General features: G+C 35.4%; 1 protein-coding gene across 5 annotated transcripts in view; it reads right to left on the reverse strand.

The window, feature by feature from the left end:
• The window catches only part of LOC136032025 (ankyrin repeat and BTB/POZ domain-containing protein 2-like), a 195,492-nt gene that overhangs the window by 66,932 nt on the left and 104,578 nt on the right, over positions 1 to 23,982 (reverse strand). For all 5 annotated transcript variants that reach the window (XM_065712108.1, XM_065712106.1, XM_065712107.1 and 2 more), the window contains 2 exons: positions 21,670 to 22,371; positions 10,289 to 10,455 (listed from right to left, as the gene is read on the reverse strand). In XM_065712108.1, coding sequence (XP_065568180.1) covers positions 10,289 to 10,455; positions 21,670 to 22,371 — 869 coding nt within the window. The remainder of the gene's footprint in view (positions 1 to 10,288; positions 10,456 to 21,669; positions 22,372 to 23,982) is intronic.

Below are 23,982 nucleotides of genomic sequence, written 5' to 3' on the forward strand. Positions count from 1 at the left end.
AGTCCCCGTGGGAGGGGCTACAAGTCACAAACTTTGACCAGTGCTTACATATAGTAATGGTTATTGGGAAGTGTACAGGCGTTTTCAGGAGGATTTTTTAGGTTGGGGGAGGGGTTGAGAAGAGGGGGATATACTGGGGGAACTTTCCATCGAGGAATATGTTATGGGGGAAGAAAATTTCCATGAAGGGAGCGCAGGATTTACTAGCATTATTTAAAAAAAAACAATGAAAAAATAAATATGAAAAAGTTTTTTTTTCAGCTGGAAGTAAGGAGCAGCATTAAAACTTAAAAAGACAGAAATTATTACCCATATGAGGGGCTCACCTCCTCCTAATACCTCGCACTTTACGCAAAAGTATTTTTAGTAATGTCAACTATTTATTCTACGGCTTTTGTGATTCAGGGGTCATTCTTAATAAATTGGGACAAAATTTAAGATTTAGTGTAAAGAGAGAGGTACTGACGAAGGGGCGAACCCTCTCATATGTGTAATAAAAACATGAGAATAAAAAATTCTTTACGTAAGCTAATTTATAAGTTACGTATATCTTTTACTAATAAAAAGATTCGTAAAAAATTAAAAGTTCTAGTTGCCTTTTTAATTAACCAAAAAATTGGAGGGCAACTAGGCTTCCTCCTCCGCTCTTTTTTCTCAAATCATTCGATCAAAATTATGAGAAAGCCATTTAGCCAAAAAAAAAAAAAAATACAAATTTCGTTTTAATTATTCCTCTGCGGAGAGCCAAAATCAAAACATGCATTGATTCAAAAACGTTCAGAAATTAAATAAAAAAAACAAATTTTTTCAACTGAAAGTAAGGAGCGACATTAAAACTTAAAACGAACAGAAATTACTTCGTATATGAAAGGGGTTGCTTCCTCATCAACGCCCCGCTCTTTACGCTAAAGTTTTTTACTGTTTTAAAAAGAAGAGTTGAGAGGAAGAGTCAAACTTTAGCGTAAAGAGCGGAGCGTTGATGAGGAAGCAGCCCCTTTCATATATGAAGTAATTTCTGTTCGTTTTAAGTTTTAATGTCGCTCCTTACTTTCAGTTGAAAAAACTTGTTTTTTTTTTATTTAATATTTTGAAAGATTGGCACGAAGTTTGATGTAACGACACATGGGCCATAAGAAGAAAATCAGTGTTTCTACTAGAGGAAGATATTCGTCGTTACCGTTGGCTAAAAGTAACGCTCTGGAAAGAAATTATGAGTTCTACAAGCTGTTGATATACGAGTCACAATAGAAAAGGTTTATTTTAGTTTGAGTTATAGGAGATCTACACAGCACTACACAGGTTTGTACATTGGAACACACCTATAGGCCTACTAGGTCTACGTTAGTTTTCCAAAATCTCTGGAAAATAAAAGAAATGAAAATAATACTGTAAGGAAGCTACTTGGATCTCAGGTACTGAGGAACACAGTATTTTTTCCATCTTCAAAAAGATTTCTCAGTTTCATTTAACATGGTGGCAATTCAAAATGAATTGTCACTAAGTCAAGCAAGACAATGATTTTGATTTCTATCCTGTGAAAGATCTTAGTTAGTTAGAACATTAAGTTGAAACATTCAGTACATCAGGGAAAAATGGGACAGAAAACTAGGAACTGAGACTACTACTTCCGTATCAGTATTTCCATTTTCGGGCCGGGAAGATCCGTTGGTCAGAAAATAAAAAAATTACGGACGGAAAATGGTATTATGGACTGCTTTTCTGGAAAGAAACGCCAAAAGAAGGAGAGTATCAGAGACGATAAGGGATAAAGAAAATAAGTTTTTTAGCATTGTTTCGAACAGGAAAAGGAAAAGTGTCTAGCTGAGGCTCTCAAATTGCTTATTTTAGGTTTTATCTAAGAAAAACAGATTTGATGAGGATATCTCAGGGGCGTATCCAGGGGGTGGTAGAGGTTTCGATCCCCCTCCCCCAAAATTTTTGTCCGATTCATAAAAACGTAAAAAATTCATACAAACAACTTTTTGATACATTTTTTAAAGTTTTTTTTTGTGCATCCCCCGTGAAAAAAAAATCCTGGCTACAGCCCTGGGATAACGTATAAACTTGTTCAGACATTGTTTTTTTTGAAAAAACAGCAAATCTATATTGCTTTTCCTGCTTCCAGTTTTCCGTCCCATTTTTTCAGAAAACAGATAGTCTGGACGCGCTATAGACATATAAAATGATATAATATGAAAAAAACTTCGTTTTCTTAAAGAGTTAAAGAGGCTGCGTCCCAAAGTCGAACCTTAAAACGTACAGGAATTAGAAGAGGCAGTTGGGGGCTGCCACCCCCCCAAACCCCCAGCTTTTAAAGACTCTTTTGTACAGTTTTTTTTTGTGGGGGGACTTCATTGTTACTAATTACTAGTTTCGGCGCAATGGTTCTCCTGTCCTCTTGTGTTTAACATTTTTCGAAGTTATTCCATGATTCATTTATTTCAATTTTTTGTTAATTAAAAGAGGGCCTTTCCGAAGCCAAGAGCGGGGGGTTAGCAAAAAAACAAAAAACCTGTACAAAAGAGTCTTTAAAAGCTGAGGGTTTGGGGGGCGGCAGCCCCCCAACTGCCTCTTCTAATTCCTGTACGTTTTAAGATTCGACTTTGGGACGCAGCCTCTTTAACTCTTTAAGAAAACGAAGTTTTTTTCATATTATTTCTGTACGTTTTTCTACAATCCATGGTGGATGTAATTTCATAATTCCTGTACTCCTCGTACAGGAATTAGGAGAGGAACTTGGGTGGCTGCCGCCCCCCCCCCCGCTTTTAAATCATTGTATAAAATAGAAAAAAAATAGATAGAATGACCGAAATGTTTCTTTTGCTCATAAGAAGCTAATATTCTGTTATCTCTCAATTGATAAGCTGTCCAGGTGTTATCAAAATTATACACTTTTATTTTGATGTTATTAAAAAAAACCGCCCGTAAGGGACTTGAACCCTTGACCAGAGGATTAAAAGTCCCACGCTCTACCGACCAAGCTAATCACTTACATGTGTAAATATAACTTCTCAATAACTTTTAAAAATTTCAAATTAACATGGGCTCTTATGGAGAGAAATGCGTTAATTAAGTGGCTAATGCGTGGTTTCTGGAAAACAGGGAAGGAGTTATCGGATTGAGCTGAAATTTCGCGGATAAGCTCCTGGGCCCTAGGGGACCTTAACTTGTGAATTTCAGCCCGATCGGACAACGTTAAAGGGGGGCTGGGGTTGACGGGTCGAAACTTTCGGCCAGATTTTCCCCATGAAGAAAAAGTTGGAGAAGGATGAAATTTTGCAGGTTTCTTAGTTGGAGCTCGGGCTACGAAATGCATCCCTCCCCATCCCTCTGCGACCACTGGAACCGAAGATCACTTAACATTGTCGTGTGTCACCTCTTTATAGAGGCACGAGTGTGCCTCCTTGATTACATGATGTGTCTCGCATCAAAATATATAGTTCAAAGATTTTTATGAATGCCAATAATCTCAAAACACTTAAATACGGGTTATATAAATTAGTGTTCCTCGTCAGCTCAGGATACATTATTTGTTCTTTTACATTAAAAAGATTTAAGGTTGACATAAAAATGCCCAAATACACTTAAACGGACCGTGAGCGTGTCGCGGCTAAAGCCGCGGTACGCGCAAAAACTGTAGCACCAAAAATCTTTGTAAAGCAAGCAGATTTGGACCATTTCTAGCACTCTAACAACTGTCCATGGCGGCAACCCTGACTGAGCATATGATTTTAAGCAGGTTATTCTATAAAGTGACATAATTGACGTAAAATTAAACCAGCGATATCAAGTAAAATAAAGTCTGTCTGCAGCGAAACCATCAAACTTTAGTGTGCTCTCAATGCTGCAAAAGTAAACCTTTAAAAAAGGACCCTTAATCAGACATACAAGTCACCTGAAGCGCATATTAAAAAAGAAAATCCCGCTATTCAACGTTAATCCAAGCCCAGCGTGATGACGTGACGAATGCATAATTTATGTTCGATTTCCTTCAAGACCCACTCCAACATTTTTGATGGACAATGCCAAAGACTTCCACAATGCGGGTACAGAGATACCGTACTGTAGTGATATAAATCCTGTTCTTCACATCGCCTTTGGAAAATAAATCCTATGGGGCCACGCAAAGAGAATTTGGAGACAAATTCATTTGCTCACATCCTCCTGCTCACCGTCACGGAAATTTTTCGTTCCTGACCTCTAAAAACGCAGAGCAGTGAGACTGAGTTCGAGTGAAAGAATGAGTTTCTGTGTTTTGCAAAATTCACATTTCAGAAAATGTGTATTTGATAATACGATGAACCTTATTTTTATCTGTTCTGACATGGAAAAACTAAACTTTGGTCATCAAGCAATTCGTACCAGGGATTTGTAATTGATTCAATTGATTGCAATTGACTCTCCGTTTTTAGATAAATTGTAATCGACTTTCTAATAAGAAAAGTGATCGTAATCGAATCTTAATTGTCCATTTCTTGCAATTAATCTCTCAAATAAGCTAGGCAAACACAACTAACTGAAAGATTTGACGAAAAGATGTTGTTGTTAAAAGCTTGCTGCTGCGGAAGAAGACATAGAAATCTATGACCTAAGAGGTCAGCAAGACTTAATTACTTTGATCGCACATTGCACTTTAATGTAGGGATGGCAAAGAAGCTTCAGTCGTGGTCAAGGTCTTGTCAACTTCATTTTAGAAGCAGTAATATAGCTTCCAATTTTCTTCAATAGTACGGTTTCATTCTAGCCACAATTGAACCCGCTGGAATACATAACTAGAGACCGAAGTCCTATTCTAAGGGTCCTCTGTTACTTTTCAAACTGCATTTCAAAAGAGTGGATATAACCAACTCAAAACAGCTCCTGCTACAAGAGCTTGTGTCATTGCTTGAGCCCATTGAAGAACTGACAAATAAGAGTTCAATCCAAAAGGTTTCACATCATCTATACTTATCCCATTAATCATGGATCTGATGAGATCAATTTGATGAGATTTGCTCGAAATCTAGCCAATTTCCTTAAAGTGCTTATAAACTTAAAATTGAGCTCACAGGCCCTTAAGATTAAGGTTCTATGGAGGACATAGAGGAGGTGATTAAAGCCTTTTGCTCTAAAAAAAAGAATTTCTTGAAAAATTTTAAAACGAAAAACAGCGAAATTTTTAGAAGGTCTATTAAAAATGCCGTTTGTCTGAACTTACCATAATCTAGATAAAATGGACAATACATTAAAATCAAGGCATTTACCACTCTTAGCAACTGGTGCACATCTCAGGGTGCCATTCTTTCCGCCGCACCTCTTCGCGCCATGCCCTGCACACTTCATGCCATGCGTGCAAAGTATGCCACGCATGAGCTACCTGGTGTGCCTGATTTCTTTTTTAATTGGACAAGACCTTAGCACAAATACAATGTTTTAGTAGGAGCCAAACGTTCACATTTTGTTGAGTCGGATCAGCTTAACATTGCCTATTCTTTGAAGATTACACTTTCGCTTTGAAAACCAAATCAAACACCATGTCTGCCTTGCCCTTTTATGTTTGTTCTATTACTGTTTATAAGATTTTATCAATTGAAACTGTCACTTTGTTGGCACTGTAATTTCAAGTGCTCAATAAAGGAAAGAAATTATTTGATCAACGCATAAGGCTTGATTGAATTATAATCAATATTTTTCTGTCTACAATTTTTGATATTATGATCATTTATGAATTTCTTTTCGGAAAGCATTAATTATATTCTCCTTTCGCTTTATGGAGTGACTCATCACCCAGGCACGTAAGCAGAAACTAGAGGGAGAAAGGTCAGACCCAGAGGCTTTCTTGCTGTCGGTCAGCATTATTCTGCAATAGTCAGTTCTAGTTCAACCTTATACCATCTAGCTGAGCATTATTAAATCGAAAAAAATTATGCTTCAAGTTGGACCCATGTCTATTAGAGGTGGGCACCCCCTCTTAAAAATATGAAAATTCGAATTTATTATTAAAATCTGTCAAACGGTTGAAAGTTTTGGAGAACAGACACGCACGATACGAAGCACCCAGAGTGTTCGCAATAGTAATGGGGAACAATTTTAATGTCCGAACTCAATCATTGTAGCCTATAAGAAAACGTACCGACTACTGGCTACTACGTAATAATTTCACTATTTTCTAAGAAATATACAAATGCTACAAGTCCAGAAATTTATGCTGGGCTTGTCTTCAGGACGTCCCCATCTAACAAAGAACATCGAGATTGCACGGGTTTGCCCATAATTTCTAATACTTTCAATTAAATCCCTTATTTTTTGTCGTTTCTTCGAAATTTGCCCCCTTTAAAATTCCAGACCCGCAAAATAAATTCGTGTGCATGTGCCTGTCGAAATCTGGTTTTTCTTTTTTTTTTCAATGAATTCAGTCGAATAAATTAAACATCAGTAATTAGATCTAATTGCACTTTCTATCTAAAGAATTAAGAACATTTCATAATTAATATCAGGGATGCCAACTTGGGAAAGATTATTAGAATGTGACACTAAAGATTTGACAATTTTTAAAATAGGTGCCAAAATGGGAGTTCCCTGGAAGGGTCAAGATTTTAAAATTCACCCCTCCAGGAAAATTCCTGGCTCCTATTCCACCCTCCTCCTGGATAACCTAAAATAAATTATCTGATCAGTGAAGCATTTCCTTGCCTTAATAGCCGCTTGTTTGGATTATCTTACACCTGCTCATATCAATCAGACCTTGCTGAGGCCCGATTACCTGATGATAAATAATTAATGACCATCCGGTCGTTATTGATCAGTAAGGAACCTAAAACCATTTTTAAATCTGAATCTGAATAAACTTTTCTAGTGAGGCTATTGTGGGCTAAGCATGCAATTCCATTTAATAAACTTTACAGCGTGTGCACAGTGAGTGGTTGGCATTTTACAGATGGACATAAAGAAAACCATTTTTTTGTTAGTCAAATATTTGATTGATCTTTGCATGTGATATCATAGCCATATATGTGTGGTCTGTAGCTCACATAATCATTAGCTTTCGGTTATTTTAAAGACAGGGTTGGAAAGTTCCAATGGAAGAGTACGAAGAGAATATGTAAAACCTGTTTGAGTGAACAATCCAATTAGTACCGTTGCCCTGCAAATCCTGAGGCTGATTTAAAAAAAACAAGAAAAACGGTAGTTACATCAAGTCTTAGCACTAATCCTTCAAACACAGTGCATAAAAATAACGATAAAAGATAATGATAAAAGAGACACTGGGAGAGGAGGTATATTATAGAACTGGGCTATTCAGGGATGATATTAAGTGGGCAAATGTGTGCCAAAATCTTGTATGCCACTTGGGGGAAGATAAAGATAGTTGGGAAGGATTAGAATGAAATGTGGTCTTTGTAGTTGCCCGATGTACCGAGAATGGAATGAAAATGTGCTATATTTTCTGGGGAAGTGTGAAGGGTTAAGGGATTTGTGAACGGATATTTTTGTAGTGGATGAGGCGGAAGAGCCTTTGGTGGAAAAATTGTTGGGCAATGGGTTTTTTATTAGTAATAGGAATCTGGTACAGCTGAGGATGCTAACCCACCGTGAGGGTATTATTTATTGATTGTTTTTATTAGTGTTTTTGAATCATGTTTATCTTGTTTCAATCATTTTCTTCAAAAGCTTATACATATATATATATATATATATATATATATATATATATATATATATATATATATATATATATATATATATATATATATATATATATATATATATATATATATATATATGCACTATTTTTTTTGCCAATAGTTACAATAATCCCAAATGATGCCGATTTGAAAACAAATTCAGCAAACTTTTATGCATAGTTAATAGCTGTGTACAGGAATCGGAGGGGGGGAGACTGGGATGCAACTGTGACGGTAGTGGTTATTATGTTTAGAAAAGTCATTCAACGAAAAACCAAATGTATATTTTTTTCCAATACGATTTGGCTGTTAAGAGATTAATATCAAAATAGGTTATAACAGACGGATACTTAGAGGAAGAGATCGACGGAAAATTGTTTAATATACATGAATGCAATGGACTTATTCCATTGATACAGAGACTGATTCAAATCCGGAGATTGCAGGATTCAAAGCCATCAAACACTTTTTCAGTCGCTTATTGTCCGAATCACAGCTTAGACACCAATACAGTTATGAAAACTCTTATCTTGCCCATGAGAAGCTTTTAGTACAGAGCTCTGAACTTGGCGCCTCCTCCAAGCCTGCGCTCCGACGCGTAGATCGTACTACAACACCATAGGCGGGAACGCAATTTTATTTTGTAGCATAAACACAGTTTAACTACAATACCAGTTTCTTGTTACCAATTAGATACCAATACCAGTTTCCTGTCTCCAGCCGCTAGCATCGCTACCGCGCACTATAAATCGAGTTTTCATAACTGTATATAGATATCTAAGCTGTGGTGCAAATATGAGGAGTAGGATTAGACTTAGTTTAGGTTTTTGTTAATACAAAGTAACAGTCAGCAGATTTTGGCAACAACTTTATGATAGTTGTTGCTCGACAGATTTAAAAAAGGGAGGCTAGAATTTAGACTCTAGATTTGTATCTTTGAAATGCATCTTTTTTCTTATTATTGTGGCTTTTATGACCTTCTTGTTATTGCTCAGTAGATTTGTATAGATAGGAATTATTATCACCTCGGAAACCAGGAGGTGTAAGTCCCAGAACACTCTGGATCAACCACTGTCCCCTCAGTACCTCCACCACCAATTAAAGCATTGCACTTTCCATGCCATAAAACTACTTGTTGCCTTAAAGAGTATTTTGAGTCAAACGTCTCAATGTTCCTGTTTCGAGACAAACTGTTGTCATAAATTGTTTGCTTGTAAACGGCGATGAATAAACAATGCCATGTAAAATGGAAGGACTACAAGGAACACAATCTTCCAAACAATTTCTTTAATCCTTTTTTTTTTTTTTAATCAGAATTCCTCAATAAGAATTTCGAGTTCGGTGGTTTTAGGCCAAAAAATAAAAATACAGTAAGTATCATAGTTGCTATAAATGTAATCACCTGTTTAAGAAAAGTAGAAAAATAAAGGGTTTACTTAGGTAACAAATGTATTTTGGCAAGGAGCATAAGATTCAGCATAAAATGTGACTTTAGTCTTTAAAATTGACAAAAGCTGCGATGATTAACTTGTGTAAGATGAAAACAACTATGGTCATTTTTTTCCAAATCAGATGAAAATATGGGGCATTTTTTGTGTATATATAACCTTGGAAAATATCAGCCAACTCGATAATTACTTTACAGTCCATAACGCGCAGCATAAATTGTGAGTACAATTACCTCGAAAACAATGATAATACTATTAAGAAGAAAACTACAATAGTTATATCCATGGCTCAGCTGCAGTGGATTAATAAATCGTAGCGGATTGTATTCACCATCTGATTAGCTCAATTCATATCCGGCGATTTTAACTAGAAATAGAATTCCAAGTGAAAACATATATAACTCAGAACCTGGCTTGTATTGGAACACAAATTAAGCCTGAGGGCCATCCCTTAGACGGTCTCCAGTTCATTCGAGCAGAGCCTGAAGTCAAGTATTTAATGCAAACATCAATATTATCCGTGGATAAATAAATCGTACCGGATTGTATTCACCATCTGATTAGCTCAATTTTATCCGGCGATTTTAACTAGAAACGGAATTTCAAGTGAAAACATATATAACTCAGAACCTGGCTTGTATTGGAATACAAATTAAGCCTGAGGGCCATCCTTTAGACGGTCTCCAGATCGTGGAATATTTAAATGCAAACTATATTTTAAATTATATTTTACAAATCATGATATTCATAAATAAGGTATTCATTGTGCCATTCTCTTTATGAAAAGAAAACAGTTCCGCAGAAATTTTAACACAACCCATTATATTGCTTTTCGACTAAAATACTTTTTATCGCTAACATCAGTTGGTTGTGACCTATTTCTGCTTAAAACGTATCTTAACTAATAAAAATATCCCTGAAGTTTCAATTCACTCATTGGGTTCTTTATTCCTTCTAAACTAAGCACATAACCAGGGGTTATGTAGGGGCGGGATTTAGGAGGAGGGGATACAACTGTTAAGAATGTAAAATAACTAAATTATATGGAGTATACTAGATGCTTACTAACAATAGTAAAAATTTCTGGGGGCAGAGCGTTTGTCAAAACCTGTGTGGTATGTCGCTGGTCTAAACTATAATTATAACATTATTGGCTTTTAAAAGTTATATATCTACCTGTCATCCTCTGGAACTGAGTTAAGTTGAGTGGGTATTCGATAGTGCTTGTGTCTTGGAAGGGTTTCAACAGGGGGAGATGACGAAGTATGACCGTCAGACATGGAAGCGTGACCGGACGAGCGATTATCGTCAGATGAGGAGCCACCCAATGAATCTTGCCTGCGCTGAAATAAATAAAAAATGTTAGCTTTCTATTCATGATCAAAATATACGATACTTTTTCTGACTGTGGGATTATTTTTTGAGCGCTGAGCGTCCTTTGAGACATTGAATAAAAAAAAAGTTTTTTCAACTGGAAGTAAGGGGTAACTTTAAACCGAAAACGAACAGAAATGATTACGTATATGAAGGGGGTTACTCCTCCACAACACCTCGCTCTTTACGCTAAAGTTTCTTTTATTTACTTTTGAAGAAAACTTCTTATTGTTCTAATTAAACAAACATAGTGTTTTGAAAGTCGTTCTTAGGGAATTGAGACAAAATTCAAACTTTAGCGAGAAGAGCGAGGTGTTGTGGAGGAGTAACCCCCTTCATATACGTAACAATTTCTGTTCGTTTTAAGTTTAACGTTTCTCCGTGCTTTCAGTTGAAAAAACTTGTTATTTTTTTAATTTCTGATCGTTTTTTAAATAATGCCAGGAAATCTGGCTACTCCTCTAAGGAAAAATCCCTCCTCCCCAAGGATTTATTCTCTAGACAATTCGATCCTGATGAAAATTTACACCGGACCATTAACCTTTAACATCTCCATGCGTAAAATTAAGTCGGCAATGAGAAAGCAAGAGATAAGAAGAATATCGTATAGGAATTCTGGCAAATTCCCCAAGTGTAAAATTTTTCCTGACAAATTCGCCCCCTGAAAACTTCCCTTCCCACGGAAAATTATCCATGTGGAAAATTCTACCATCATAAAATCCCCCATCCGAAAAATGTATGCGTACTTCCCAATAACAAATACTATACGTAAACAATGGGCAAATTTTGTAACTTAAAGATAGGGGCATAGGAGGGGGCCCGGTTGACCACCAATTTTTTGGTCACTTAAACAGGGCAGTAGAACTTTTAATTTCCATTTCAATGAGACCTCCCACGATATTCTAGGACCACTAGGTCGATGCGATAACCGCTGGGAAAAACGAACAAAAAAACACACACACACACACAAAAAGAGCAAATAAAAACGCATACGTGATCTTTCTTATGGCAAAAAAAAAATCCCACCTTTTTTTCAAATAGGCGCTTGAAACCTCTACAGTAGAGTTCTGTGATACGCAAAACTTGATGGTGTGATTTTATTAAGATCATATGACATTTAGGGAGTGTTTCCTCCTTTTTTCAAAAATCAGGCAACTATTTTTCGGGCTCGTAACCTTTGATGGGCAAGAATATTTTAATGAAACTTATATATTTGAAATCAGCATAAAACCCCGATTCTTTTGATATATCTATTGATGTTAAAATTCCGGTTTTTAGAGTTTGGTTACTATTGAGCCGGGTCGCTCCTTACTTATAGTTCGTTACCACGAACTGTTTGATTGCACGATCATATCAATGCTATCCCTCACCAAGGTTCGTCTGGCAAAGACGCATATAATATTTTCTAACGGGTCCGGATACTTAGCGATAAGGAGCACAAATGGAGTTTTTGAAAACCTCCTTCTAAGTAATTTCATTTCACTGATGTGTAGCGACCTCACTTCTGCACGATTTACCTTTTTCTATGACCGTAATCTATTTCAATCTGATTTTATCTCCAATTTGGTGAGTGATTTTTGGCTTAAAATTCTACAGATAATTAAGTCTTTCATGAAAAAGTTATAAATCTTTTACTAGTGGTGAATATTTGACTCATCTTTTTTTCGAAAATAAGTAATCACTCGTTCTCATGATTTCCTTATAATCGATTTAGCGTTACTAAAACTGTCTAGTATTTGCTGTGCAGAACTACGATATGTGCCGTGCTGTTTTCGCTTTAGTTCGCAAGCTTTATTCTGAAGCTTACATGAGCTCCATTCGCAGAAATATTTGAAAAATGAAGCTCAACTTACCATTTTTTTTTTTTTTTTTTTTTTTTTTTTTGACAAATAATGTAACCGTTTAAGCCCCGTTTAAAAAGTTTTAAATTCCTTTTTCATAATTTTCATTCCTCTACAGGATTTGTTTGGTGACACCTTTTGCCATACCATAGTCATTCTTGCAAAATAAGTTTTTCAAAATAATAATAACAATTATGTTGGGAATATGCTAAGCTGCATAAAAAAAAAAATCTTGCAAAAGTATATTACAAAGAATAAACAAAGTTAATGTGCAAAAAATGATGAGATTTCTCGTAGTCGTTAGTTTAAAATCCTTCCTTCTTACGGATAAAATATCTTATCATGAGCCTAGTTATAGCGTAATAGTTCCTTTTAATGGAGATCATGAGAATTTCCCACAAAATCAAATATTGATTTTTTTTTTATGCAATTTAGCCATGACATTTGAGATCTTGACAAGATTCAACAAATAACACCTATTCATTGCTTATCAAGTAAAAGATGGTGTTAATAAAGAAGGTCAAGGTCTTAACCATCAAGTTTCTTCAAAGTTCATTTCATTCTGTTCTTGGCTTGAAAATGATTTATCTGTGAACATCATGCGTATATATGAACCTTGAAAAAAGCATTTGGGAGGGTCCAAAAGGGCCATGGGCAACTAAGGTTAAAAATACATAGAATTCGTCCCAAAACCGATAAACTCTCCTGAATAAGAAAACCCTCATTCGGGAGCACCCTTCTGAAAATTCTTAGCTTTTGGCACCTTAGCCTTTCTCGAATGCCTGGACCTATGAGCTGTTTGACAATATAATGTATACTATGAATTATATAAATTATTTGATACAATACCTCAACATTCAAGCGGTAACTTAATGAATTAAAGAAAAAAAACTTCGGGTGAAAGTAAATAGCAAACTTAGAACGGGTAGAATTCATCCTTTATCCTTTAAAGATGAAAAAATCTTGGCTGATAAAACGACATACCTTTTTTTTTTAAATTATAGGGTAAGAGGTACCGTTCATGTTTATTTGCTAACATTAATTACAGAAGAATGATGGCGCTACATAGAGAAGGCTAAAGCCAATGGAAAAGGGACCAGAGTTTCACAAGTTACATCTCTCGGGGGGCATGTTCCCTGTGAAGCATTTTGTGAAGAGGCATAGCAGAATAATGCGGGAATAGGATCCCCTTTTTTCCCAATATAATAATAAAAATAATAAATTTTTGTGTTTTCAGTTTATTTATTACAAAAAAAAGACACAGCAAAACAGGATAAGGCGTACAAAAAATCGTTAAATACTGGAGATCTAGAAAACCCAAGTAAGCACAGTTTTCAGTAAAGCGTTTTTTTTACGGAATTTTACAAATACAAGGAACTATTCGATCATCGATCGGAGATTGAAATTTTCAGCACCCGTTTTAAATGCAGTAAGTCACTCGACGACACTCAGTCCTCCTTCCACGCCCTTTCATACACTATTCAGAGGAGCCAATTCACGAAAATCTAGAGAAGGGCATTTTTTTCAATCTCTTAATAAGAATACAGTATGTTTGAAAATTAAGGGAGGGGGCAATTTCATTTTTTTAATTTTTTCAACGAAATTTTTTTTTCAAAATGTGGGGACATTGCCGGAACCCGGAGGTGAGGGCCCCAACTACGGTAAAATGCAATCTTTTGCATATTATATTTCAACAGAAAAGGTGGGCAATTTGCATATTTATGAACTAGAACCAAATTTTCGAACTGGGGTTACAGACATTCTCTGAATTTTTCAGCTTATGTGGCAGCCAAGAGGCTTTACGCCTGAAAAAAAAATTAGTGTTTCTGTCATCCAAGGGGTTGACTAGACTAAGGGGTTTAGTAGGAATTGGCATTAATTTGGCCAACAGCGCATGAGCATATTTTGGTGTTCGATCGGCTTAAAAATTATACAGTATGAACCCCGGATCAAAAGGACCTTAAAGCAAGAGGTTTTTTTTCCAAAAGGACGCATACAGAAAAAAAATTATTTTGTTTGGTCGGCTTGAACTTTACATGTTATCTGTCCTGGACAAAGGGGATCTTGAAGCGCAAATAAATTTACGGGTCAAAAGGAATAAATTTTATGAAGTGGGCATGAACATAGAAACTGTTCCACTTTCACAAAATGAAAGCGAGCAGTCCAACTACTACAATCTGAGGTACTATTGAAAAAAAACGAAACAAAAGGGGATTGATGAGACCTTGAAACCCTAGCTCTGTGAATTCCGCAGCAACATGGCTTGGAAAAAATGAAATTCCAAAAGTTTTGGAACAGTCCCAGTCTGTGCTTCCAGTCCACTCTGGGCTTCTAGCCAATTTATGTCGATTCTGAGGAATTTCAGCAAGGAAGTGCGACAAGAGTTTAAATCCAATCACATGGACCGACTCGAATGTTGAAAGTTGGCATGTACCCTCAGAAAGTTGGACATGTTGAATCTCCTTTGAACTAGAATTTTATAAAGTTTCAATCTGTAGGTATGGAGGAAAGCGTGACAGCGACCCCAGTAACACCCCCCCCCCTATCCCAACGTCAACTTTTAACCACAAAGGTAGGAATATTTAATCTTATCTGGAGCAAATCATGCACAGATTCCAGTTTTCATGCTTAAAGTACAAAAATCCCCAAAATTATTGTCCCAACCCTCGCTGTCAAACATCTTGAACTAAGGTAGGGATACGACACTCTGTTTAAACAAAAGTAACACAAGTATTTTCAAACTGTGCAAATACATAATCAAAATGGGGCAGTGGAATCTCTAACACCCCCATCCCCGGGCCCCACCCTGCCACCAAATTGTAGCTGGAAGAACCTAGCTTAATCCGGAATCACAGAAGGATCGTTCAACCTCTACGATTGGAGTCACAAAGCATGTCTCTGTAGCCACTCTGACACCAAACCCTAATAGAGAAAGGGTGTTTTTTTCTGATTGACTTGAAACTTATAGGAGAAGTACTTTAGCTTTTCATTCTATTTCTCCTCGTTTTAGACTTCATTTATTCGTTCATAGTAAATTGTTATTATATCTTTTGACTAATGGTTATTTCAAATTTCTTATCCGAAACCCTGGAGGTTACAGGGATTCACTCGGCTAAAAAGGGCAAAGGAGTACAGGGGGGTTCTAAGCCTGGATGGGGAGAGCTGCCCCCAAGTTATCTAATATCTTGCATTAAATTCCTTTTATTTTATGTTTTTAAAATCCTACGATAAATCTTACCCCCCCCCCCTTGATTACAAGGTCTAACTTCGCTAGTGAAGGAGAGAGGAGTCGGTTGTTCTCTAGCCACTTAAAAAGGTCACTATAAATTTGTACTTCGAACCAACTGACAACGTCTTAGGTTTCTACGACCACCCCATGTATACTGTCAGGAAAGGAAAAAATTGGAGACACTTTGTTCTTTACTAAGTCAACGTTAGCGCGTCGACACTATTAAAATAAGCACGGAATTGACCTCTTGCCCAGAGGGCTGAGCAGGCCGCGTTTCCTTCATAGACACTTTTTTCCTTCATTTTAACATTTCCGATTGCACCCGCTAAAGTCAAAATTGACACCTCGCAGGGTTTGGCCTCACGGGCGAAAAATGACTCATAAGGTTATCTTTTTCTCCCCTGTTGTCATCTGATCACTTTTGGCTTTTAGAATGGACACTAGAACTTTTGAGATTTGTTAAAATTAAAGCTTTCTTGAAATTCTAAGACCATTGACTAAATGCGATCAGAGCTGACGAAAGAAAGTAAAATATAATACAATCTAAAAATTCAAGATATCACAATTTCATAGTTATGTGCTTTAAGAATGCTAACACGGGGTTAATTTGGGCCACTAAAATTTGATGATCTCATTTTGATGAAGACAAGATCAACCTTGAGGGGATTATCCCCAATTTCATCAAATTATAGAAAGATACTTCACGCTAATAACTTCCGAAGGGTACCTTTAAACTTAACAGATTTATTTAATTGAGGTCATCATCAAAAGCATATTTGCTTTTAAAGATATACATTTTTTCCCCTTTTTTTTATCAAACTTCACTTTTTTGCAAATTTTCTTATAGGCACGGTCACTCGTTAAAAGGTTCGCTACTATGAATCTTACGGCTATTAATATACAGTAAATTTTCATCAATTTGCCCTTCCTCTTAAATCCATTGTTTGTAAACGTGCGACAAATTAACAGGCAAAATTAATTTAAGATGTTTATTTAGTTTCCATAAGACACAAATGACACCATAGCCATTCCTGGGGTTTATCGGTGGAACCATTATACGGATTTGTAGTAAATTTTTTCTTAACAGAAATAATTGCGACAATTAATATACTTTTACTGTTTTATTCAGTGTCTTACTTCTAAACCGTTTTCCTCTTCTTAAATACACTCTTCGAGAGTATGGAATAATCAATTGGCTATATCAAACTTCCAACTTGCGCAGTCTTTTTAGTTTTTAGCAGAGCACAAAAGCTACTCTTTATTTTTCAGAAACTTGAGCTACGGCAACTCTACCTTTGTTTGCGCTAATCTCTTGTTTATTATAATTTCTCTTCATTTTCGAATCCATTTCTTTATTCATAGTAATTCTGATCGCCTTAATTTTAATTTCACTTGTTACTTTTATGAAAAAAAAATTGTTGTTTCAATTCCATACATGAAGTCGGGGTTTTTAAGATAAGATGTTTAAGGTCATGAATAACAGATAAATACATAATTGTGGGCCATGTGGATTAATGTGTGGTCTAAGTTTCACGCAAATAAATTCTTAAAAGGAAATACTCGTCGTCATGTAATTACACGATAATTTGCCTGAGAAATTAGAGATCGGCAAGGTTAATTATAATATTGGCAAAATGTGAATATGGAACTATTTAACTTTCACTAGTGTATCAAACATATCACATCAAAAAATCTTCAATTATCATTTGCTAAAGCCAAAAGCATATTAGTAATGATAATTCTATTTTAAACTTTATTAATTGTCTGTTTGCACAGCGTTTAAAATTAATGATGGTTCTTTTGTTTCTGCCTAACCATTAAATTTAACAAATACTTGAGTAAAATGGCTGACAAGCCTAAATTAGCTTGAAACAACTTTGAGATCCTTATATGTCCAGAAAGAATTATATTCGTTGGGGATTGGTTCGTAGTTTGAAGTTTGTTGATAATTAAAGCTATAATCTCAATTAATGTTCTACTCAAACAATAAAGTTCACTGGAAAAGTCTAGAAATAATCAGAAAAGATAGGTTTTACACATTTTCTTCACTATTGAAATACTTTTGAAATCAGGAATGTCGTAGAACTAGTAGGTATTCAGACTTACATCCAATTGGAAATTCAATTGGCTCTAAAAAAAAACAACATTATTTCGTTTTAGCAAAAGAAGTTTCTAACTTTAAAGCTGAATTTTTTAAAGGGTGACAACCTTCTAAGGGTGACGACGTTTGTAGACTCGCTGATGAGAATTTGAGAGATGTTTTCCAGGAACAATTAAATAACAAAACGAAGAGTTCAAAATTTGACAATGTACAAGATGGATAGAATAATCTTAGAAAAATTGTTCGGGAAGTTATTGAATGGTGTCTTAGGGAAGAAAGTTATAAATAAAGCTAGGAATATAATCGAAAATACTTTTTCAATTGTATTCTACTTAGATCATATGAAAAATAAGAGGATTGTACAGGAAATAGAGAGAGCATTAAAATGTGAATTAAGAAGGCGTGAAGTGGAGGTCATGGATAAGATTGCCGAGGATCTGGAAGATGCAGCCAGGCAGCATAATAGTAAAATATTGTACTGGCATATTAATAAATTGATAGGGAATAGTCAGCCTGGATTTGTCCCAGTTAAAGATAGAAACGGGGCCAAAATAAGTGATAAGGAAAAGTTAAAGAGAGATGGGAAGAACATTTTGAGAATATGCTAAACCGTGATAGAGTTAGAGGAAAACATATTGAAAAGAATGAAAAAGTTTGTGAGGAAAAATTAGTGACAGTACTAAGAAGATTAAAAATAATAAGGTCCCAGGTACTGATAGTGTGGTAGATTAGTTTATTAAATATGTAGTCATGAGGTTAGAGACAAGTTACTGAAGATTATAAAAATGATTTTTTTTAAAAGGGGAAGTACCTAGCGACTTTGGGAAAACTCTAATTAAACCCTTATCTAAAAGAAAGGTGATAAGAATGAGTATGGTAATTTTAGAGGCATTGGCCTGGCTTCTGTAGGAAGCAAATTACTCATTGTGATGATACTTTTAGACTTAGAGATTCTGTGGATAAAATTTCAAGAGAAGAACTGTGTGGTCTTAGGAAGGGTAGAGGATGCGTTGACTAAATTTTTACTCTTGTAATTGATCAGTACTTGAGTCATCAAACGCATTTAGTCCTCAGTTTTACAGAAAATAAGCAAGCGCTTGATGCAGCTGGTAGAAGAGCTTTAGCGAGGGTTCTATTCTTGTATGGTATACCAGGTAAATACGTTAAATTACTTAGTGATATGTGCAAAAATAACATTGCCGCAGATACGGTAGGAAATGAAGTTAGTAGCTGGTTTCGTATTATCGGAGTTAAGCAGTATTGTGCACATTCCCCATTAATATGGGTCATTTTGACGGATTATGGCCTAAGGAGCACAGAAAAGGCATTATGATACCACTGAATCAAACTGGGAAATAAAACTATCCTACACTTAGATTCTGCAGATGGTTTAAGCATCCTCGTTTTAAGTCATTTTCTCCAAACGCGAAATGTAATTTCTTCATTAGGAAGAGTTATATCTATATATGAAAATGATAGCAAAATAAATGAGCTTTTAGTGGGTTTTACGAGTTGAGGGTGCAAGAATAGGTTTGAAAATTAATATTAAGAAGACAAAGTCGCTAAGACTAGGAATAAGGGAAAGTGAGAAGGTGATGCTGGATAACAAGAAGATCGATCAAGGGGACAGCTTCACTTGCCTAGGTAGTATTATTAGTAAGGACACTGGGTCCCTTGAAGATGTTGAAAGTAGAATAGCCAAGGCCTAGGGGGTTTTTTCACAGTTGATAAGTATTGGAAGAATAGAAGACACACCTGCAAAAGGAAATTAGAATGCTGAAAGCTACAATGATAACAGTAGCCAAGTAAAGTTCTGAAGCGGAATGAAGGGAAATAAGAACTTCCAGGGAGGGGGTGTAAAGCGAGGATTTCAAATAGATTGGGATGGAGGAGGAGTGTGCCTAGCCGTGTTGGCCTCAGGCGGCTTGGTGCTGCAGCGAGGTGTTAGTAGTAGTAGTTATCACGTCAAATTAAAAGACAAAATTAAAATACTACATGGATGGAAATCATCCTGTGTTTCAGGGGACTGCCGTCTCTCAAGGCAGAAGGAGGGGAGGGAATCTTCCTAGAGCAACTTCTTTAGAATGTGTGTCCCCTATGAACTTAGACAACACGACTTAGGAAATCAATTTTGGAATTTCGACTCCTCCCTGAAAATTTTTAAGGATACATCATTGATTTTCATTTTTGAAGCATGGCTTTGCAAAATTTAAACTTTAGTCTAAAAGCAGGAGCCTGTAGGGGCAGCACCAACAATTTGGGACAATTGTCGATCACGGTAATCTAAATTTTATGGTTTTATCAGACTGTTCTAACCTATATATTGAACAATCTTATTATATTACTCAGTAAGCTATTTCTTTAGAGATTTCAAAATTTATATCATAGTTTTAATATTGCTCTTAACTTACCTTGAAAGTCAAAACTAAGAAAAAAGAACTATAGATTTAGTTCAAAATTTACCGCTTCAAACCATTTCTGAGATTGTTATCAATCTTGAGATATCAATTACCTAAACTTCTTAATGGATGTCCTTTTTTGGCTCATGGTAATCTAAATTTTAAAGTTTTTAGTAAATCTGCTAAACTGAATAACAAACACCCTTATTATCATTAGAAATGTTTCGTTTGTGGCTTCTTTTTAGATATTAAAATATATATTTTAAGTTTTGACATTGCTCTTTACTTCTTTTTGAAAATAAAAAACTAAAAAAGCGATGGATTTAATTCAACATTCACCTCTCAACAGTCTCTGAAAGTTTCATTTTTATAAGTACATCCAATCGCCAGATACATTTTTTTTTTCTTGACAATTACATATTTTCAGTTTTCTGGTAATAAGGGTATTTGTCAAAACTGACTACTAATATTGTTTGGTTAGCTGAGTTGGTTAGCGTGTCTAAATAAATAAAAAGACAGTAGCAGGTTCAATTCATAAAATTGTGACAATTTATCATATACTATTAATAAGTTCAAAGAAAAATGAAAAAGAGAAGTGAATTCTTGATTTTTATTATTGGCACTGATTGAAATAAAAAAGTCTTGAGTGTTGAAGAAACGAAGAAAGAGTCTTGAAGTTAAGAAAAAAACGTTACCAAATTTAAAGTTTTAAAAAAAAATTCAAATTCAAAAATCATATTTTGATATATCATTTTTGGAAAGGGGAGGGGATTGATTTTGGAAGGAAACTACGGGTGCTAGTTTGAGATCATTCATACAAAGTTTATTTTTTAAAAGCAAATTTCAGATGCAGAAATCAAATTTTGAAATATAATGTTTTTAAGGGGGCAATTTTAGAGGAAAAATAGCAAAAGTTCAGAATAAAAAATAAATGAGATTTGGCTAGCTTTGCAGACCTCTTTAAGACTGTATTTAAGAACTCTTAAGATTTAAATATTATTCTTAACATTCCTTTGTAGGGCCAAGTCCAAAATAATCCATGGATTTATTCCAAAATTCCCCCTCCGTCATCCCCATGAAAGTTTCAAATCAATAGCTTCAATTGATCCTTGATATTAATTATTGACTTTTTAGAGTAATTATAATTCTTTTTCACCTGAGGTGATAATTTTTTTATGCTTATCAAGTACAAATTTAATGACATACTTACGCTTCAGAAGGCTCTGGAAAGCTGCCAGGGAGCCTGTTCCGTCTAAATTCAAAGGGCATATACTACTATAGATTTCCCAAAATTTTGCAAAATATCCAAATTTCTACCCCAAATAGCGTTGACTTGTTGATAAAACGGTCTTATTGCGAAATATGATGATGAGCCTAGAAAGCTCTAGAAAGTTTTTGGGGGGACTGTGCCTACCGTACCCATACCCCCCATTAATACTACTCATGCAGTTTGAAGGAAAGAGACCATAGAGTGAAAATACTTAGCAGTGATATTTTTCGTTTAGCTGGGTTTAACCTGACAAGTCACAAATCGAATAGATGTTGAATAAATAAAAGGATGGCACCGACTATGACAGAGAGTAAAAAACAAGAAAAAAGTTTTTTAAGCTCACCTGTCCTCCACATAATTCTTCAATATTCAGATGATTAGGAAAATTTAAAATGTTTCTCCTCCTTGACTTGACCTTGTTTGGAAATCGACATTTTCTAGAAGCCATACTGTTGGGGTCACCTTCAGATGAGCTCTTAGACAGCGAGCCACAATCTGTCCCGTCACCAAATTGAGATAAATCCTCCCTCATTGTACTCGAATTTGAAATAATTTCATTTCCGTTAAGCAATGAATCACTTTCATTTGAAACGTAAGTATCACCCATAGAGTTCGTTGTAACGTATCTTGTGTCACAATCATCCGCCACTTTGTGGGTTTGTGCGCTTTTCGCTCGTCTAGGTTCTTCAAGTGAACTTTTTTTTTCAGGGTTTGGTAGGGTGTGGGGTTGATGAGCTTTAATTTCTTCATCTGTTTTAGTGGTGATTTCTCCTTCGTATCTATGTCTATTAAAAGTATCAGGTTCTTCATGCACCTCAGCATGTACTGTATGCTCATCAAATGTATAATTACTCGAGTTTAAAGGCTCCGATGACCTTTTTCTTACACGGACATCATGAGATGAATCAAAACTTCGAATTTCCAGATCCGGCAATTGTCTTTCTATTACAGAACGAGCTGCTTGAGGTCTCGGCGATTCTTCAATGAATGCTCCTAGAGGCGTGCGTGACGTAGTACCAGCACAAGTTGGAGTAGAATAATCGATCTAAAGAGACACAAAAAATTATCCCTAGTTTAATAGGGAGGGAATATTAGAGCGAGAAAAAATTAGCAAAAAGGCTGGAGCATCAAATCACTCACTATGATAAAGGGTAAAATTAAAACTGTACGCGATGATGAAGGATGAAATTAACTGTATTCTTTTACTTTGGCTCTTTTCAGTATTTGCCACACAGATTTATATTTAAACGGATAAGAAATACAAAATCCGGTTTGTGATTAGTATTTCCACAAAAGAAGTTTTTAAAGGAAATAAATAGTTATATTAAAACAAAAACGAGCAAGAATGAAGTCAAATAATAACTCAAGCTGTTTCCAGTAAAACGCAAATGACATTCTGGGCCTTAGGAGGCGTTAGTCCTACCACTTTTTGTGGTAGTTTTTTTTATAATTCGGATTGATTTTCTCACTTTGTTCAATGTAGCTCTTTACTTTCTTCCAGGATCTTTTTTTGTGAGAAGCTTTTTAAATCAATTTCTGCTCGTTTTTGATTGACAATACAAAAAAAAGCCTTCGCCCTTTCTCAGCAAGTCCTAGTAAAAAACAAAACACATTGTCATCCCTTTACCCAACCTGCACTTTAAAGCAACATTCCTGAACAAGTTACAAATGACAATTTATTCTCTCTGGCCAGTTTTTTTAAACGCGCCTTTTTTTTATTTTTGGTTACTATGGCTGTGGTCCGTTCTTTACTTGGTTGCAGCTACCCTTGCAACCACGACCGTCATATGGCTTCATTCGTGTGTTATATTATCTTAAAATTTTAAAAAAACTAAAATCAAGTTGCCACCAATTCATGCCTAAATGGAGAAAAGCTAAGACAGATAGTCTGAATGAGAGGCAAAGCTGTTATAAGACTTTTTCAGAATTGTAAAAAAATATAATGTCATTTCACTTGTTGGTAGATAGTCTATCATCCATTTATCCTAGGGCAGAACTAATGCAGATAGTCTTGGAATCAGGATACTTCAAATAGTCTATGAATTTCTATGAGCCATTTAAAGGCAATTTGAGACCCTAAAAAGAAAAAATCACTCTGAGATCGAGGATCCTTTGTATTTGGCCTGGGATCATTTTGAAGCCAATTCATTTGATTTTCATAAAGACCGTGTTACACCTTTTGACACAGTTAAATTCCTAAATTTATCGTAATTATAATTACTTGGAAAATTGTCCCTCCCCCTCCTAATAACATTTAATGGCGGCATCCTTGCATTGTAAATTCGTTTGTTTTCTGTTTCCGCAACAAAGTTTGCCTCCTTGGAACAAATAGTGAACTCTGAATCCATTCTGACAAAAAAAAAAAAATTACAATCGAACTTTTCGTTTATTGAAATGTTCATAATAGAAATGAAACAACTATAAATAAAACAAATTTACAGTAAACGTTTGTTTTGATCTATGTGTTTTAACAGGTCTAGCTTGCATAACTAGTTATAAGTTGATGGTACTAATCTAATGTGCAAGTATGAAAAATATGATCTTAGTAAGTGATTTAAAACCAGCTCCAAGGTGTTTCGAGATGAAACAAATCCACTTTTAAAATTAGCTGCCGAATGAGTAACATCAATCATAACAAAGCCATTTAGAACATTAT

Source organism: Artemia franciscana, chromosome 10 (genome assembly GCF_032884065.1).
Source record: "Artemia franciscana chromosome 10, ASM3288406v1, whole genome shotgun sequence".
Taxonomy (NCBI): Eukaryota; Metazoa; Arthropoda; class Branchiopoda; order Anostraca; family Artemiidae; genus Artemia; species Artemia franciscana.